This window comes from Manis pentadactyla, chromosome 2 (assembly GCF_030020395.1).
Source record: "Manis pentadactyla isolate mManPen7 chromosome 2, mManPen7.hap1, whole genome shotgun sequence".
In the NCBI taxonomy this organism is placed as follows: domain Eukaryota; kingdom Metazoa; phylum Chordata; class Mammalia; order Pholidota; family Manidae; genus Manis; species Manis pentadactyla.
Genome location: NC_080020.1, coordinates 48662391 through 48681705, shown reverse-complemented (window position 1 = coordinate 48681705; position 19315 = coordinate 48662391). Strand labels below are relative to the sequence as shown.

At 44.2% G+C, this 19315-nt stretch overlaps 1 protein-coding gene across 4 annotated transcripts; it reads left to right on the top strand.

Moving 5' to 3' along the window:
• Nucleotides 1–18955, top strand: KIAA1191 (KIAA1191 ortholog). 4 transcript variants are annotated; one of them, XM_036884692.2, is made up of 9 exons: nucleotides 6015–6219; nucleotides 7251–7364; nucleotides 7613–7697; nucleotides 9945–10123; nucleotides 12744–12870; nucleotides 14960–15084; nucleotides 17003–17109; nucleotides 17302–17444; nucleotides 17553–18955. In XM_036884692.2, the coding sequence occupies exons 3-9, from the start codon at nucleotides 7670–7672 to the stop codon at nucleotides 17759–17761; spliced, it is 918 nt and encodes a 305-aa protein (XP_036740587.2). In that variant the 5' UTR covers nucleotides 6015–6219; nucleotides 7251–7364; nucleotides 7613–7669; the 3' UTR covers nucleotides 17762–18955. The 4 variants fall into 4 exon arrangements, with proteins under 4 accessions (XP_057347958.1, XP_036740587.2, XP_036740589.2 ...); XM_057491975.1 differs by lacking the exons at nucleotides 6015–6219; nucleotides 7613–7697 and adding an exon at nucleotides 1–114; XM_036884694.2 differs by lacking the exon at nucleotides 7613–7697.
• Nucleotides 18956–19315: the final 360 nt, after the last annotated feature.

The window sequence follows — 19315 nt, the reverse complement described above, 5'->3', positions numbered from 1 at the left end:
TGTCCCCTGACTTGCGCTGGCTTGTGCTACCTGCCATCTTGTCAGCTTACCTGCACCTCTTACAAGAGAAAACTGAAGCTTGGAGAGAGGAAGTGACTTCTCCAAGATCACAGAGTAAATAAATGATGTAGCCATTGTTTGAACTAGGTTTGTGTGATTTCAAAAATCACTCTTTTAATATCCTGGATATCCCTGTATAGATGCTGGAATCTAGGTCCACTCATTTTATCAGATTTTTCTTCTGAAAAGGAATTTAAACTCAAGAGATTGGGCCTAAAGTCTCATCTGAGTCCTCAGTTGGATATTAGGATATTTCAATTTCACAGAAATAGATAAGCTCTTGAGTTGTTCACCATTTTAATTAATTTACTCTTAATGTTTCTGAATTTTAAAATTATTAAATATTTCAGACATGTTCAGGTACCCATGTATTGACCTCCAAGACTTGATAGTTAACATTTTGCCATATTTTCTTCTTTTTTATTAAAAATAATCTCAAACATAACTAAAATGCTACTCCTACTTCCAGAGGAAACCATTATCCTGAAGTTGATGTGTATTATTTATGTTTTTATGTTTTCATTACGTATGTATTGTTAAAAAACAAAATTCACCCAAGTCAGTTTGAAGATCTAATTGGCTTGTGATTCATGAGTCGGGCAGCATCCCACCTAGCAGGTAGAGAGATGCTCTAAGGAATTGTAAAAAATGGAAGGTTTTTATAGGGGCGGAGGAGTTACTAGCAAAAGAAAAGGGATTGCTTCAGGCAGATCAGTTTCTCTCAGGGGGATGTGGAGGGAGCCTTATAGTACAGATCATCCCATTTTCTGTTAGGGCAGATGGAGAGGCTCCTGTGACAGATTATTTTACTGATGGTGCTGACCAGAAAATTCCTGACTGACTGCATTTCTGGGGAAGGTCGAAACTGTAATTGGGTTTAAGTATTAGGCCCTGGTTTGGTGGCTTGGCCTACCAGAAGTGACACCATGTTGGACCTGTGTGTTTCTTTCTAACAATAACGATTTACATACATGGTAACATAACCATTATTATCTAAAATCTACCATGATGTTTTTGAGATTTACCCAGTGGATATGTGAAGATCTAGTTCATTCATTTCTTCTGTGGTGTAGTATTCCATTGCATGAATATATCATAGTTTACATTTTAATTCTTCTGTTGTTGAAATTGTTGGGCTGACTACATGTTTTTGCTCTTACAAACAGTGATGCAATGAAGGTTCTTCTACGTGTCTCTTGAGCACATTTGTGAGAGCTTTTCTAAGGTATATCCTGAGGAGTAGAATTGATGAGTGCAATTTGTGCATCTTTAACCTGACTCGCTATTGCTGAATTGCTCTCCAAAGTGGTTGCCCTAATTGATAATCCATTCTAGGAAATGCTGAGTCCCTATTTCCCCATATCCTTACCAACATTATCAAACTTGAAATATTTTGCAAGTCTGATGGAAATGAACTTAACATCTCTTTGTTTTCATTTGTATTTTTCCCATTTGGGGTGAGGCTGAGCACTTAAAAAATTATTATATGTATTTTTTATTACCAAATGTTCATCACAGTGGTTCAACAGTCCTCCCTCCCCCTACTCCCCTGCCCCTGCCCACTCCCCTCCCTCTTGGTAACCGCTAGTTACTTCTCAGTGTCTATGAGTTTAATGCTGTTTTGTCCCTTCTGTTTTACTTTGTTTTTATATTCCACAAACAAGTGAAATCATATGATATTTTTCTTTCTCTGCCTGGCTTATTTCACTGAGCATAATATGCTCTGGATCCATCCATGTTGTTGCAAATGCAGGATTTCTTTTTTTATGGCTGAATAATATTCCATTGTATATATGTACCACATCTTTATCCATTCATCTATTGATGGACACTTAGTTTGCTTCCATATCTTGGCTATTCACTTAGTTTGCTTCCATATCTTGGCTATTGCAAGCAGTGTGGCGATAAACATAGGGGTGCATATATCTTTTTGAATCAGGGATTTTGTTTTCTTTGAGTAAATTCCTAGGAGTGGAATTACTGGGTTGAGGCTGAGCACCATTTTGTGTATTTATTTACCATTCAGTTTTCTTCTTCTGTGATTGTCTTTTCATATCCTTTGCCCATTTGTTTAATTAGCAATGTGGGTAAGTATCAGTTTATTGCCTGTCTTCTCTGTTAGAAAGTAGGTGCCATGAGGGCAGGGATTGTATTGGTGCCATACCTCCAGCACCCAGCACAATTCCTGTCCCTTAAACATGCACCAGTCCTTGAAGAGCGGTGGCTGACTGCATCTACTATATGCTGGCACTACTGTTCTTTCTGTCGCCTCCCCGCTTCCTGTGGGAAATGCCCATCATGAGATTCCTAGGGATGCTGACATTAATGTAATCATGCCCTCATGCATACAGATAATTGGTTAGGGTGGGAAAGAGTACTGGTCCAAGCCAGGCTAGGCCTTGTTTGGGGTTTTCAAACTGGGTTTGATAAACAGAGCCAGTCTCCTCTCCATGGAAGGAAAGTTTGAGAGCTTTCAGCAGTCCTGTTCCGTACACACAGAGAGAGTGAAAAGATGAGAAGGAGAAAATTTGAGCCTCTGGTTTCAGGTACTCAAGAGGGATTCTGTGAGTCAAGCTGATGAAGCTGAGTTTCTCTCCTTTCAACTAATGAGTTCTAACTAAACCACCTTCCATTTGGGTTTTTCCCAATTATTTTCTTTTAAGAAATTCAAACCTATAGGAAAAAACTTAGGTATAGTTTAATGAACACTGTAAATCCATCTAGATTCACCAACCCTGAACATTTTGCCTTACCGATTCATCTTTCTTTCTTCATAAGTATATTCAGTTACACACACACACACACACACACACACACACACACACACAAATTCTTTGAGGATTGGTTGCAGACATCATGGCATTTTAGTCTCAGATATCAGAAGGCATCTCCCAAAAGAAGCAGCTCCTACCTAACCACAGTACCAATATAACACAGGAATTTTAATGCAGATGTAGTTTCCTCAGTTGCCCCAATAATACCCTTTATAGCTGATTTGACAGAAATCCAATGATTCAATTAAGTACCATAATGTTGTGTTTAGTTGTTATAATGTTTTGGTACACTTTAAACAGAACAGTTTTAGTCTTTTTTGTGGGGAAGGGGTTCTTTAATGACATTGACATTTTGAAAAAGTCTGGGCCAATCATTTGGGACAGCCCCATAATATGGATTTGTCTGATTGTCTCCTTATAATTAGGTTTGTGTTAAATAATTTTGGCAGGGATGTTACTTGAGGTCATGTTCTAAGGACATCACACCAGGGGTACATAAATATTTGCTTGTTCATGTACTGATGATGCTAATGTGTCACTTGGTTGAGGTGGTGTCCACCAGATTGCTTCATAATGATACCCTTTCTGATTAATAAGTAGTCTACGAGGTGATACTTGGAGACTGCATGAATAGTTTCTTCCCCAACAATTGCCATCTGATGATAATTCTTATTTGGATTGTATTTGGGTTCTTAACATTAAGATCAGTTTGGGGCACTGCTTCTGTAGCCTCATTAGGAGTATAAGACTTTTGTAAAGTTCCTAGAAATGGGTGAATACCCAGGAGGTTTCCTCCTTTCCCCTAATCTCACTTCATGACTGCCTCCAGGAATACTTACTGTCCTCAGCTCCTAGTTGGGAACCATTGTTATGTGCAAAGAACTAGTCTTATAGTCAGCAAGATCCAAACAGGGCATGGCATAGTGGTATTGCAAGACCCAGGCTCAATGGACCCACTGCTTATGAGGTCTATGACCTTTATCATGTCACATAACCTCCCTTAATCTGTTTCTTCAATTGTCAAATGAGGATAATGATTGTGGTAGACATTGTTGGTGGCCTATCCAACAAGTTTTTCTTGCTAACAGAACCCCAGTTTTATTTATTTGGCATGTGCCAAGCCCCTGGGTAGTGTCATAATTTAAAACTAAGCTAATTCGAGCTTCCAGTTCCCCTGGGCCAATGTGGCCCAGGATGTAGGTAGATGACTACCAGCCTTCTAGGAAATATTTTTCTCCCTCCCTGCACAGAGTGCTGTCTTGTGAGGAAGCTATGCTTTGTGAGCTGGGGCAGCTATAGTGCAGACATGAAGTACAAGCCTGCAGTGAAGCCCAACTTGCTGAGAGAGGGCAGAGTGGGGGAAGGAAAGAAACTGGGACCTCGAGGGCATAATATGGAGCCTCCAAAGCACTCCCAGGTCTACTTTCCTCCAAACTCTTTGGTAAGAAAACACTGAATTCCTTAGGCCATGATTAGTTGAGTTTTTCTCTTGCAGCCAAATGCATTCTGTTACAATGATCCTTATGATTGTAGCAGTGTTTGTAAGAGTGAGGCAGGTGTTAGATAGGGAGATAGAGCTCAAGGCCCTGGTAAGGTAAAGTCAGGGTCAAGGCTTCCCAGTAAACAAGAAGCCTCATTGTGGACATCTGGGAAAATTCAGCCTGAGAGAAAAGGGAGTTTTTCTTTTCCTTTGATCCTAGCTCGGCCATAGCAATAGGCTTTAGTAACAACTCCTAGCCACTTGGGTGGTTTATTCCGTTTTTGTGTTTATAGACCCTAGACACTGCAGCTCTGACAGTGTCTTCTCTTGGACACCCTCCTGATAAGCAGGAGCTTTTCTTTCTTCTTTCACTCTTATTAAATTTTGCTGGTTGCTCCATATTCTTGTCTGCTGGCTTCATTCTTCATCTCCTGCAAGACATGATCCTCTGAAAAACAGCTTCTCAGCCTGTGCTCTGTGTAGGCACTCAGGAGATGTCAACTTCCTCCCCTACTTTGACTCTTGATCCTGCCCACTCTACTGAACCCCAAACCGGGGTAAATCGAACAAGCTCCTCTCTGTTCCTGCTTCCAGTTTGTTGAACTACACTCCATGAGACACAACTAGGCAGATTGGCACAACCATTTAGTCATGGTGACCAACCTTAACTGGGTCCTCCACACTTTCTAGTCAGTTCTACTCCTCCACCCTCTGAAGTGGTCATTTCAAATCTTCATGCTCCTCTCTATTCACCACCCCCAGCTCACCTCCTCCTCTCTGATCACAGACAGAAGACAGCCTCATCTCTTACTTCACAGAGGGTAACAAAATTATGGCATATCTTAAAAGTTCCAAATTAACACTTTAAACAAACACACACACATACAAATCACACTGTAATAGTAATTGTGCTATGTGTAAACTAATTATATAATTTATAAAAAGACTAATTCACAGCATATTCAAGCACAGTGGGCTGGGCTGGTAATGCCTTCAAGTTTAAAGCTGCACGAGTAAGACTCTCAGGCCTGCCAGTAGGCCTGGCAAATGTCAGATGCTGAAGTCTAAATGTAAGATGCAACTCCAACCCCTCACAGCACTCCTGAGATGAGCCTTCGTGGCAAGCTTTGACATGGGGTAGAAACGTTGGTGGATTTTTTTTTCAACTTTTACTTCCTAAATTCTGTTGCTTTGTCATATTTGTAAGCCCCTTATGGAAAGACGTCTTCCATCAGAATGTGACATTTGAGCTGGTACCTGTCCACGTTTCATTTTCCTTAGTGTAAAAGGCAAAGATACAAGAAGGGCTACCTTACTGTAGGGCAGGCAGGGGTGGTTTGCTCCCCTTGGTTCTGCGGCTAGTATGAACCCTGACTAGGCCAGCTGTTCTTGCAAGAGGGTCCCTGCTCACTTCACTGCTTATTAGTTAAGTGACTTATCATCTCTCTGAACCGCAACTTCACCTCGTGAAACGGGTTTCAGGGTGCCACTTTACTGTGCCATCTCCCCTCGGCCTGTCACGGACCCAGGCACAGAGTTGCGGTAATGGGTGACTTTTTCCTCCGGGAGCGGGCGGATTCCTCACTCGGAGTTGTGGTCCCCGCAATACTCAGTGGGGCCGAGCTCGAGGGGCCTTCCGGATCGTGGACTACAACTCCCAGAATCCCTGAGCCTCCCAGGCCAAGTCTCGCGAAGGTGACGCGGCCTCGGGAGGATTTACGGGGAGGCTGCAGCCTGTACTTCCCCGTCCGTCCCCGGACCTTCAGTGTCGCTGCGGGCATAACGGGGCTCACGCCATGGCTTGGCTCCCGACTGCGCCACAGTCTCTCGGGAGACGTGGGTCCTCTGAGCCTCGTTAGTGTCGGAGCTCCGGCCGCAGGCAGCTTCGCGGCGGCGGAAGAACAGGTAGCCAGACGCGCTGGACCTCGCCTTCCGTGGAGCTGCATCCTCCGCCCATCCGGAGGGGCGCGCCCCTGCCCTTTCACCGAGGCGCTGGCCCGGGGCCTCTCTTCCCTCTCCCCATACCTAGGCTGAGAGCTCGGCCGGACCGCCCCTGACTTCTGCCCCTTCACCACATGGGGGTCCCCAGGTGGGGCTCCTATTTGTGATGCCCTTGCAGCCAGCCCTGTCTGGGGTCCTTGCCTCTACCTCGTCGGACCGGCCTAACCTGGGACCCCCCGACTCCTGGCCCTCCCCTCTCAGGCTTCCGCCTTGCCCTGCTGTTGGCTTGTGCCAGGTCCCGGCCTTTATCTCAGTCTAAACAGTCTTGCGGGGTGAGACAGGGGGTAGGGTTAGACTTGGGCTTTCAGATCCTAGTGGCATTGTTCTGTGTCTAGTGAAGGAGGTGCTCTTTGGGGGAGGCGGGAAGGGAGGGGAAAGGGAAGGGAAAGTGGAAGGGGATGTATCTGGGTCGGACCGGGAGGATGGCTGAACTCTGGTTTCTGCCGTGCTCTTTAATAAAGAACTAATTTCCACTGAGCACCAGGATAGAGGGGCACTGTAGCAATTTGAAAAGCAAATAACTTGGCTTTCTTGGGGCTTTAACTCCCTTGTAAAATGGAGGGGAAACTACCTGCCTTCCAGGTGGTCCACTTTCCTGTGGACCTTGGGCAAATCCCTTATCTTCTGAATTTTAGTTCCCTTCAAATTGGGGATAAAAGAATGCCTGCTTTGCAGGGTTGCTGTAAGGATGAACACATCGTGTTGTATAAAACCCTTATAAATATTAGTCAGTGTTAGCAACAAAGAATGAGTTTACCCACTATTGAAACCTTGTCCCTTGCTGTGGGTTGAGATCTTTGGACCCTGAACCCTAACTTAGAAATGAATATAATCCCTCTTGCAAAGTTGTGTGGGGAATGCATGAATGTGCAGGGAGGTATTGGCAGCCTCAGAAGGGCTGTACCAATGCTGGTTGGTTTGGTTCTTGTTCTTAGACCCTCTGGAATGGACGGACTCTTTCAGAGCAACTTTGCTAACTGGCAGCAGCTGAACAATGTTCCTCGGTAATACCAGTCTTGTCAGCGTGATCATCACATCATTTCACTCTGGTAAGGTGACCTTTTCACCATGCATAGTGTCTGTCATATCACAGGTGTTGTGAGACCTTAGACTTTATCCTTTTTTACCTCTTTGGTATGTTTGTCACTCATTGGCTCTTTCATGTGTGTTTCAACCTTGTAAACAAACCATAAAGCTCTGTGTTTTATGAGCATAAAACTCTGCCTGTTGGAAGAACAGCATTGGAGCTATTCATTGGTGTTCACTGTAAGAAAATGCCCTTTGTTATCTTTATTAGGTGGCAGGGACTCAGCTCCGAATTCTATATAGAAAACACCTGGATCCCAGTCTTTCAATGGCTTCGAGACCACCAGAAGTGCCTGGTAAACTTAATTCTTTTTGATAAAGTCCTGTTTTGCCCTTAATGTTTAAGCTAGGCAGAAACCACTTTTTTGAACCATATATTAATGTTTGCTTATTGCCACCAGGTGAATATTCAGACTTAATAGATTGGTATCATTTATATATTATCTTATTAACCACCCAGCCAGGGTATGAACCAAAGACCTAACTTGAAAGAGAGCAGTCATTTCACTTATGGGTATGACAAATTTGTCACTTTTCCTACAAGTATCAAGTAAGAATTCAGAACAAGTTGTGTAGCTTGTAGTATGTACCCAAATAATTATAATTATCAAACTTTTTTGAGGGGTAGAAGGTGGGTATAATGGATGTTCTAGGCAAAAAGGCACTAGCCTGATTAAAGGCAAATTGAACTTAGTCATGAAAATTCTCATGGCCACAAGTAACTTCTGGGGTACTGAAGTCACTGGTCTCTCCTAGCACTGTTTAGCGGATCAAATCTGAATCACTAAAATTTTGATTCTAGTAGAGAGAGAATACCTATTTCTCAAGTTGCTGTGAAGATTAAGCATAAAATATTTGAAAATGTGAGTTAAAAGTTAAGTGATGAATATACATCAATCTACTGCCCAGAAAATTTTTGGTTTCACTTTTTAGGAACATATTAGCTAGTACATATTAGCTAACTTTATTATTATGTTCAGGAAGGCTGTTGTGAGGGGTCTTCAAGGTGGTTTTGAAGTTGCTTCCAAATTAAGTAGGTCACTAGGAGTCTCCCCCATGTCTCCCAATGTGGCTCCACCTCTGCTCTCTCACATCATCAACTCATGTTTTAGTTTGTCTTTCATTGTTGTGATTATCAGAAACTCCCTGTAACCAGCGTGCCATAGGGGTGCACTCATTAGGTCTCTGTAGTTGGGGAGCAAGGAGTGTTGGCTGTTGAGTGGGAGCACTTAGATCTGTGTTCCAGCCCCAATCCCACATTTGCCAGTTGGGTGTTGCTTAAGATCTATGCCTCAGTTTCCTGAGCTCGAAAACGGGAAGAACCGTCTGCTTAATGAGGATTAGTAAGATGAAGAATGTAAGTACCGACAAGGAAAGGAACTTGGTAATTATTATTTGCTTGGGTGTTTGTTTAATTGAGATAATTCACATACCATAAACTCCACCCATTTAAAGTGGACAACTTACTCGTTTTTAGTATATTCACAAGGTTGTGTGACTGTCACCACTATTCCAGAAAATTTTCGTCATGCTGAAAAGAAAATCTTGTACCCATTAGCAGTCATTCATCATTACCCTCCTATCCCCCCAGTATCTGGCAACCATTAATCCTCTATTTCTATGGATTTGCTAGTAATAATTAATACTAATGGCAGCTACTTAGTCCTTTCTGTTTAACTGAACAAACGAAGTGTCTTTGCTGGTTTCGGACTTAACTGCCACAATAAGTGTGATTATATAATTTTAAGCAACAGGAAAGTGCCACACCAAAGGCAAGATTTGTCATTATTTCTGCTGTGCAAGGATTAATGAATGAACAAGATGAACTCTGCTTCCTAGTCAGGCAGAGCTGAGAGTGCCCTTGAAGCAGGGTGCCCGTGTCACCGCGGGACCTCCTGCCAGTCAGTCCCAGTGGGCAGGACGGCAGCGTCTGCTGGCAGTGTTTTGGGAGCAGATGTCAACAATTTCTGTAATGGAAATGGCTCTGCTGTTTCAATCATGAAGAACACTTGAAACCGGAGAGGGTGCTGGACAGCCTATTGTTTTCAGTGTTTCTAGCAATAGCACTCTTCTTTTGGGAGCGAAGGAGGGCGGAGGATTTGCAGTTGAGCTCCAGCTGGCTACTTTCTGTACATACCTGGGCTCCTTCACCTCTGGCCTTAGTGTCCTTATCTATAAAACGGGAATAAGAACTTCATATCCTCAGTATTGCATGACTTGAGAGCTTGGACTTGCCGTGGGGGTGGCTTCTGTGGCATAAAGAACACAGGCTTAGAAACCAGATAGGTTTGGATTTTGACTCCAAACTGCACTTTGAAGTTGTATGACCCTGCTCAGATGAATTTCAGTTGAACTTTGATTTCCTAATCCATAAAAATGGATTAGGGCTGCTGAGGGGGTTAAGTGGAGGATGGAAGTGTCACAGCTGTTCTTGCTCTGTCCCAGAATAAGAGTGTTTCAGAGCTTTCCTGCCTACAGAGTAATTTAAAGCTACTAGTATGTTCAGCTTCTGAACGCATCCTGACAGGTGTCTCTGTTCTTAGCTCTTGAGCCTAGTGGGCCTCTAGGCAAGATGTCCCTGCCCATCGGGATGTACCGTCGGGCATTCAGCTATGATGATGCCCTCGAGGACCCTACGCCCATGACTCCTCCTCCATCGGACATGGGCAGCATCCCCTGGAAGCCAGTGATTCCAGAGCGCAAGTATCAGCACCTCGCTAAGGTATCTGATTCTGCTGACTGCTTCTGGCAAGCCCAGCCCCTTTGTTCTCCTTCTTCAGCTCCAGAAGTCTTCAGTGGCTCCCAGTACCCAGAGAATTGGGCAGCCACCAATCCTGGTGTCTTTTCTGTGCCTCAGTGGAGTTGGTGGGCCTTTCTTTCTAATTTTCTCCTGTCTAATATCATACCCGATATCCCCTGCAGCATTAAATCCTTAGTCTGGCTCTGCAAGATCCAGGTCCTGTTGGCTGCTACCCAGCACCTGCCACCATTCCCACCCCCAGTCTAACCACACAAGTTACCTAAGATTTCCTGTACTTAATAGGGTATTTTAGGCCTCTGACTCTGCTTCACACTGCTTGATAGCCTGGAATGCATACAGTCTCCATTCTGTTCTCCCACCTACTCCTCCCAGTCCATCTGCCTGACAGATGTTACCCATTAAGTGTTTTAGCTCAACCATCTCCTCTGTGAGGATTTTCCTTCAACTTCCCAAGATGATCTCCTCTTGCTTTGAGTTCTCCACTGTACCATGGACCCCTGTCATAATTCCTGCATCATTTTACCACTTTCTGTTAGCTTCTTGAGGGCAGGAACCATGTCCAATTTTGTACCGTATCTGCAGTATCTAGCAGGGGACCTGGTATAAGGTATATTTGAAAAAAACGTTCATTGAGCGATTGGGGGAAATTGGCTCTTTCCTGAACACATGCTACGCTTTCCCTCCTGCCTCAGATGCCGCTGCCATCCCGTGTAAGAGCTGCCTTCTTCCTAAGGCCCTACCTCTCCCCTTCCCTCTCCCTCCCTGACACTCACACCCCTTATCACACCTTGACCTGCTCTTGCAGCCCTCTTGTGCAGTTGGGCTTCATATATTCTCACATGCTTGTGTGGACATGGTACTGAAGCCTGTGCTTTCTGACTGCAGCGATCGTGTGCCTCTCACCTCTGACTCTCCAACCGCCAAGAATGCAAGCAGGGTTGTACCGCTGCCTGCATAAACTAGGCCTGCCAAGTTCACATGAGGCCATTTAATCTGTGGCTACAGTTTCACTGAACTTTGAGCTGTGACAGCTCAGGGCCTGACAGGAAGTGCATAGTAAGCATCTACTTAAACAGACTGCCTACAAATCACCTACTGGTCTATGTACACCAGTGACCTTGGGCGTATCATGTCACCCTTGAGCTTTTATTTCATGGAGGTCTTGTGGGAATTAAATAAAAGAGGATTAAAAGGCTGACACACAGTAGGTGTGTAGCTGATATTATGACTTCTGGCTCCCAGCTTAACTTTTACTTGGTAGAGTTCTGTTCGAAATTTCCTTTCTAATGAGTACTGCCCCCGCCCCTACCGCCCCGCTGCCCCCCGCCTCCAACAGCTCCCCCATCAAGCTCTCAGAACAAGGAGCTCCTTTCTACATGTGTGCCCTGCAGCTCTGGGGGAAATGCCCTAAATCCGTTATCTGCTGAAATCTGACCCCATCAGTTGTTGAGGAGAAAGCATTTTGTGTGACCAGTACTGGCAGTATTGGGGACAAGACACGGGCAGCCTGCCTGCGATGCCAAGGCAGTGGACTCAGGGACTAGAGGGGAATGTCAGCATGGCTTCTGACAGTGCTTCCAGGGCTTGCTTCACCAGCAAAGGATGGGCTTCCAGGTGGCTGTTGTGCCCCAGCTGGGACAGTGGACAATTTGGAACAGCTGCTCTCAGAGGAAAGCTCCACTTGAGTCATTACACATATTCTTTCCTTTGTCCTTACAACCATCTTCCAAGTAAGGAAGCGGAAGTTCCAGTTTTCCTCGAGTAAAGTCGCAGCTGAAAAGCATAAATGCTGTTTGTAACAGGGATGCAGCGTGGCAGTACTTCCTGCGCTCCTCTCCTTTCTGTCCCGTTCCTTTGCAGGGGCAGAGAGCAAAGAAGCACAGGTCCCTCCTCCCTGCTGGTGCTGAGCATGGCATCAGGGGCTTAGGTTACAGAAGGTGCCGTGGCATGCTCTCAGCTCTCTTTAACAAATCTCTAACAAGTGGAGATTGTTTGGTTTGTTTTAAAAGACCATTCCTTGACCTTTAGAGCAGTGGTCATCAAGGTGTGGTCCTGGGGACTCAGCTTCAATATCACCTGCGAATTGGTTTGGAACGTAGATGCTCGAGCGGTACTCCAGCCCCATGAGTCTGCTCTGGGGTGGGGCCCCGCAACCTGTTGAACGAGCCCTCCAGGGGATTCTGAGGCTCGGCAAAGTGTGCGAATCACTCAGTGAGTGCAGAGGTTAAGCAGAAGCCAGCACAGTGCCCAGTAACGGTCAGTGCTTAGTAGTAGGTGTTTCTTCTGTATTCTTAGTGGGGCAATAGTATAGGAGATTGGGTGGACGTAGGCTGGGCCGGTTATAGCCCTCAGAGCTTGAATTTAGGCTTTTCCATTTCTGTAAATGCAAGCTATTCACATAATGTCTTTATGTGTTGTCCCTGTGGATAACACATATGCAGTCGGGTAGAGATGACCAGCCCCCCTTCCAATATTTCCTTACTTATCAGATTAAAGACATTTCAGTAACCTCCCCACAGGAGTAAGTTTAGGTGTGTGACTCCCTGCCCTGCTCAAGTGCCTCCTTACCTCTCCTGAACAGGTGGAGGAAGGAGAGGCCAGTGACTCCTCCCCTGCCATGACCCTGTCATCGGCCATTGACAGTTCGGACAAGGCCCCTGTGGTGAAGGCTAAAGCCACCCGTGTCATCATGAATTCTCTGATTACAAGTAAGCACTCTCTGCCCTCAGAATAGAAAGGCGTGGGGAACAATTTAGTCTTCCTCCACCCGAGCTGCGGGGAGTCTGCAGACTGCCCTCGCATGGCTGGTCCTAACCGAGCCTGGCAGGAGGCACCAGTGCTGATGCTCCATTCAGGTGGAAGATTTGCCAGATGTTGAGCCTCTCAGTTGATTTAGGTGCACTCCTGTTGCTTTGTTGGTACAGTTTCATTTTCCCGTATCCATTAGTGTGGCCTTGGGCAAGTTACTTAACTGTGGAAACTGTTCCCCTCTTGTGAATTGGGGCCTCTGGTTGGCAGGTTGAGGGGAGGCTTAGCTGGTGCTGGGCCCAGTAGCTGGGTGCTGCTGCTCTTACTGTCACAAGCCCTGCTGGAGAAGGTGGTGCACTGAGGCATCTTCCTCCTGCCCTGCACTTAAAAAAAAAAAAAAGGAAACAGCTCAAAGTTGTTCCTCTTCTTGGACCTTGAGGCATGTTTGGTGCCTCAGGCATGTTTAGTCTTCAGAATGTGTGCATTCTGGTCCTAATAAGACCGGAAACAAGAGCTTGCATTAAAAAAAAAATCTTGCAACAGATTAACTCTACTTGTTGGTTCTGGAGGGCCCTTCTAGTTGCTGTGGGAGGTTAACAGTTATTAGCTACACAGCTCTGCTTGTCAGCAGTAGCCTCTGTCCAGGGCAGGGCATATAGAGGTTCTCTTGGGCTGGTTCAGTTTTGAACCAGGTGTTCTTTATGACATCATCTTTATGACATCATTATGAAGCCCCTCTTTATCTGCTGCGGGAGGGCATCATTTTGTCTTGGGCAGTTCCTGGAGAATTCACCCATGAACCAAAAGTTCCAAACTCTTACTTGGACTTTATCTTATTCACACATAAAGGTACCATTTGAGTCAGCAACTACTACTTGTATTTTGCAAGCTTGAGAGTGTGTTGTGGCGTATTGGAAAGCTCAGTCATTGTTCTTTTCTTCTAGCGCAGTGTGATTTCTCTATTGAAAACACCATTTGCCAACAGTGCAAACATTGTAACTCCTCAATATACTACTGTCTTCACATACTTATTTGGCTTTGTTACTTCCACATACATGCATGTTTTTATGTAATTGTAGATAGACATACCATTTGATTTTTTCAATTAATAGTGCCATAAGCTTGATGTTGCTATAGTCTTAAAAAAATAGCTGCATTTAAAATATGGTATATGGTAAATCATTAAATCCTTTCCTTCTTAGATTTTCAGAAAATATCTTTATGCATTTAGTGTTTTTTTTTTTTTAATCCCTTTGCTTCTATTTCTGATGGAAATAACATAGTTCCTTAGAAGACAAATGATGATGTCATAAAGAACACCTGGTGTCTGGAGTTTGGGTCTAAGGTGTCACATTCCTGTACATAGGGGTATGTTATGTGATATATGTACAGGTTAAGCAAAAATTAAACTGCCAGTCATTCCACTGATTTGAAATAATGACTGATTATGAGATAATCAGGTCAGACTGCCTTAACACTGAGTCAAGTCTATCTGCTCTGTGAGGCACCGTGATAGGCAGTTCTACACCAGAAAAATGTTGGCTCCGTGGACCTTGACTAATTCAAGGCAAGTTCTCTGTGGTTGGGATTGAGTGGGTACGTTGGTACCAACTAGCCTAAATGTGGCCTGTCTCTCTCTGGTGAAGGTCTGTGTGTGGGTAAAGAGGGTGTTAAGTTTGTCTGAGGAAACTTTATATTTGGAGAACTTGCACTGTTTCTGAGTGTCAGCTGCTTTCTCCATGTTGCATTTCTAAATACAAAGAAAATGTCACAGTGTGCAAATAAGTGGAAGGCAAGGAGTGTTTACCTGGAGGTTATCTGGCTGTCTCTCTAGGAGTAACATGTTCTTTAGCTTGGCGTGAGGGAAGGCTGCCTCCTGGTTAGAGAACTTTGTGTGAGGTCCCGCACCGCTGTCGCCGTGCCTGTCTGGGGAGCTCCTCGGATGGTCACTATTCTCGTCTGGGGAGAATGGCAGATCTCTGTGTTTATCTCCCCCAGTTTGTCACAGGAGAGGGTGAAGGGCATGACCATCATCTCCTGTGTTCCCAGAACAGACGCAGGAGAGCATTCATCGTTTTGAGCAGCAGGCAGGGCTGAGTGATGCTGGCTACACACCCCACAAGGGCCTCACCACTGAGGAGACCAAGTACCTTCGAGTGGCAGAAGCACTCCACGTAAGCTTGTTTCTTAGGAACTTTGGAAAAAAACCCTCATCATTCATAGTTGAGATGCTGCGGTTTAGAAGTTGAGGAGTTAACCAGCTCAGCTAGGTGGGGGCTGTGGAGAGTGGTGGAAAGAGAGTTGGGCAAGCAATTTAGAATTGGTTCAGTGCCACCACTGTCTACTTGAAAGCTCTGGAGCACTTAGTTTCATAGTCTCTGCTTCTCTATCTATAAAGTGGGTCATCTGTCTTGTTTGCTTCTGGTTGGGAGAATCAGATAAGACTTGGCTTACACATGTGATGTGTGTGGGCATGTTATGGGCAACAAAGCCAATAAGGATCACTTTGTGGACTGCATTAGAGTGATCGACTTTGAGGGAGAGAGAATTGGGCAATCTCAATAGAGATAACACTTCAGCTGGAAAGAATATCATGCTCTGTATTGAATTTTTAAAAATTAAAATAAAAGGTTTTATAATGTTTTTTCTCTTTTATTTCTAAAACTGGAGTGAATAAAGAATAATTTTTGCTAAGGTTAATGATGACCAAATAGTTGTATGAAAAAAAAGTTTCAAATGACTTTCAGGGAAGACCACTTGATACCTAATAGTGCTTTATGATTTGTGAAGCACTTGCATTCACTTAATCTTTGTATTAATCCTCAATTAATTTGAGGTAGATATTCTTCATATTTTATAAATGAAGAGACTGAGGTACAAGGTCATATGCCTGACCAGTCATGGTACTTTAACTCAGGTCTCCTGGTGCCCTGTTTCCTGATGGGTGCTTCCCCATATTCTAAAGTTGGCTGGGAATCTGACCTCTCAAGGGGCTCATAAAGAGGATCATGATATGCAGTGTATGAAGGAGGAACGATGTTGCTCTGGTGGCCTGTGGGTAGGGATATAAGACATCGGGGACTGTTTGCATTTTGTAATGAGCATCCCGGATGATTCTTTGTATACTCAGTTTAAAAGCCACTACTGTGGTGGATTGGGGTTGGGCTGGTGTCCAGTTTAAGCTCTCAGACAAGAGAGATGCTTCCAGAAGGGACCTTGTCAGTCTTTGACACTGAAAACTTTTCAGGATAGGTGTCAGTCAGAATTCCAATTGAGCAATTACCCTACATAATGGTAGAATTGACTTTGGCTCATTTTGTCTCTCTTGGCCCCAGGAGTAGAATGTGAGGATGCCTGAAATGCCAGCTTACATAAATTGATAGGTGGAGTGTTTAAGAAAATTCAAAAATGGTCATTTGTTTGGAATGTATCTCCAGTTAAAGATTGACATAGTGGACATGGAGCACAGAGACAGTATGGGAGCCTTGATATAGAGAACTAAGAGGCAGATTTGTCTCTCCTCTTGTAGATGCTAGGCTGTATGCTAGGCTGTATGCTCACAGTGCTGAGGGGCCCAGGGTGACTGGCTGTGGGAGCTCAAAGAGGGAGGCGCAGGCTTCACAGAAGCAGCAATTGGCTGGAGAGGAATAGCATGCCTGAGTCTTGGTTTTGAGAGCCTGGGAGTAGCAGGACTTACACATGGTGGGAGAGCCAGTGAGAGAAGAGTTCAAGGCCCTACTTAAAGGGCAAGAAAGACCTGCGGCTTGAGTTCTGGCTTTTCCACTTACGGCTGGACAAGTGGGTGAAAATTATTTCACTTTTCTTAATGTAAAAGCTCTAGTGTGGTATTTAGTACAGAGATATTTGAGGTACATTGTAGAATATATACATTTTTAAAAAGTTGGAATTCTGTTGTATAGCAAAATTAGGAATCTGTTAAATAATCTAAAATTTTTCCATCTATTAATATTTTACCTTTTGCCTAAAGTTAGACTGTGAACCAAGTCATGTATACCCAAACTTAGCTGTTTGGTAACTATTTTGTATTTGCTCTGATTTTTAAAAAGTTTCTTTTCTTACCCATCTGAACAGAAACTAAAGCTACAAAGTGGAGAGGTAGCCAGAGAAGAGCAGCAGCCGGCCTCAGCCCAATCCACCCCAAGCAGTACACCTCGCTCTTCTCCGAAGCAGAAGTCCAGGTAAGCCTGCCTGTACCCTTGTGAGCAGCAGCAGCATGCTTCAGTGGAAGCCAGTGCTGCCTATAAAATTGGGATTTGAGTCTGTGGTATCAGAGTGAGAAGGGAGAGTTGACAGTTCATGGTCCTTTGGTGTGAGGCACTTCAGAGGGGTAGGGAGAGGGTACATTAGGAAATGTATTCTTTCTCTTCCAGAGGCTGGTTCACTTCTGGTTCTTCCACAGCCTTACCTGGTCCAAATCCTAGCACCATGGATTCTGGAAGTGGGGATAAGGACAAAAACTCAGCAGATAAGTGGAGCCTCTTTGGACCAAGACCCCTCCAGAAGTCTGATTCAGGTAAGGCAGCTCCTTCAAGACAAGAAAGCCATGGGGGAGGCATTTTGTCTTGTGCATTGGGAACTGCCTGCTAATGTCTAAGTCATCTGCTCTCTGGTTTACGTGTAGGGGGTTTTGCCACCCAGACTTACAAAGGAGCCCAGAAGCCTTCTCCAATGGAACTGATGCGTGTCCAAGCCACCCGAATGGCTGAAGATCCAGCAACCTTTAAGCCACCCAAGATGGACATCCCAGCCATAGAAGGGAAGAAACAACCTCCTCGGACCCATAATCTCAAACCTCGTGATCTGAATGTGCTCACACCCACCGGCTTCTAAGAGCTCCTTCCAGTCCAGGGACTCTGGATAGAGGGTGTCTGTGCCCAACTCTCCTTTTGCTGTGGCTCTGACATAGGAAAGAATAAATTTTTTAAAAATTGAGGCAAGAGCTGGAGACATAATTTGTTTTTGAGAACATTAGTGCAAAGCTTGTCCTTATGTGGAAGAAGCCATTTTGTACTGCTTTAATGTAAAGTCAAACGAAATCTCAGCAGTGATGTATGGGGACCTTATCACCACTTTTGTATCACTTACCCTAGACAAGAACTTGGATCACTGCTTACTAGGTGAATAATGTTTGTGTTGTTGCTAAACAGGCTTCTTGATTTCTTGGCCACTGTCAAGCGTGGGCTTGGACGAGTTATGGAATAGGGGTGCACATTGATAAGTTAAGGCAGCTTTGGTTTCGAGTGTGCTCCAGCCTTGTCAGTTAGGAGACCTGAGACTGTTTGAGATCTAGGTACAGTTAAAAGCCAGACTTGGCAGGGATCCCCCTTCCTGACCTGAACCTGAGTCTTCTTGTGTCTCAGTGCACCTGCTGGGTCACTGTCCCGTACAGCTTGTGCTGTAGTGCCTGTCGGGCCAGTGTGTTGGAGGGATGCTTCTCTTTTTTGTGTCACAGAACAAACAGTAGTCTTGCATGTCCTTTGCACTTTAATTCCAGTTTAGTTGAAAACTTTCTGAGGGAGAAAATAGTCTTCTGGTTTGTATATGTAAGTGGATGTTAAACTTTTTTGAAGTAAAGAAGGTGGTGACTACAGTTAGATTATAGTCTTGAGGTTCATGTGAGACTAGTGTCACCCTATTTTGATTTCCTTTTACAGGCCAGGATGTGAAACTGTTTTTTGGGAGTTGGAAGAATTTTAAATTCTAATGAAATCATCTCCCGCTCCCCCAATGATCTTCATACCTTTATAAATACATACCTTACTGTGGAAGGCAACCAGGGAACCTACCTTTTTATTTCTCCTCACTGTGTACATGTTCAGTCATTGTCTGGAACATTGTCTCAAATTCTTGCTGTGTTTTATTTTGGATACTGTCATGTCTACATAAGGAGCTGAGCTGAACTTTCCGTAGAGTCTGTCCATGGAGTCTAAGATGATCAGCATAATTAATTTATTTGTGTCTTGTGTTATGCTTGTATCTCTTACTTAAAACGTTTTGACAATAAAAACACTGCTTTCTCAAGTATGGATAGCTGTTTTTTTTTGGTACTATTAAAGAGTTAATTCCATTCTGTCTACTCACAACTATGGAACCTAAGCATGGTGAGCTTGATATTTTGGAAATCCATTGTCTTTTTATTGTATTCTTTTAACATCAAATTTTTGGTAACAGTCCTTTTCTTAGAGTGGCCACAAGATCAAATTCATAAGCAAATATAACAGTTCTAATATAGGATGTTTATGTTCCACCAGGGAAAAAATTCATGTCTTTCTTTCTCTTTCAAAACAGGTTGTCAGTTCCTTATATGACATAACACTGAAGTCTAGAATTGTTCAGCAGAGAGATCTTTGTTCACATCTTGAATGGAAATGTCAAACACATAGT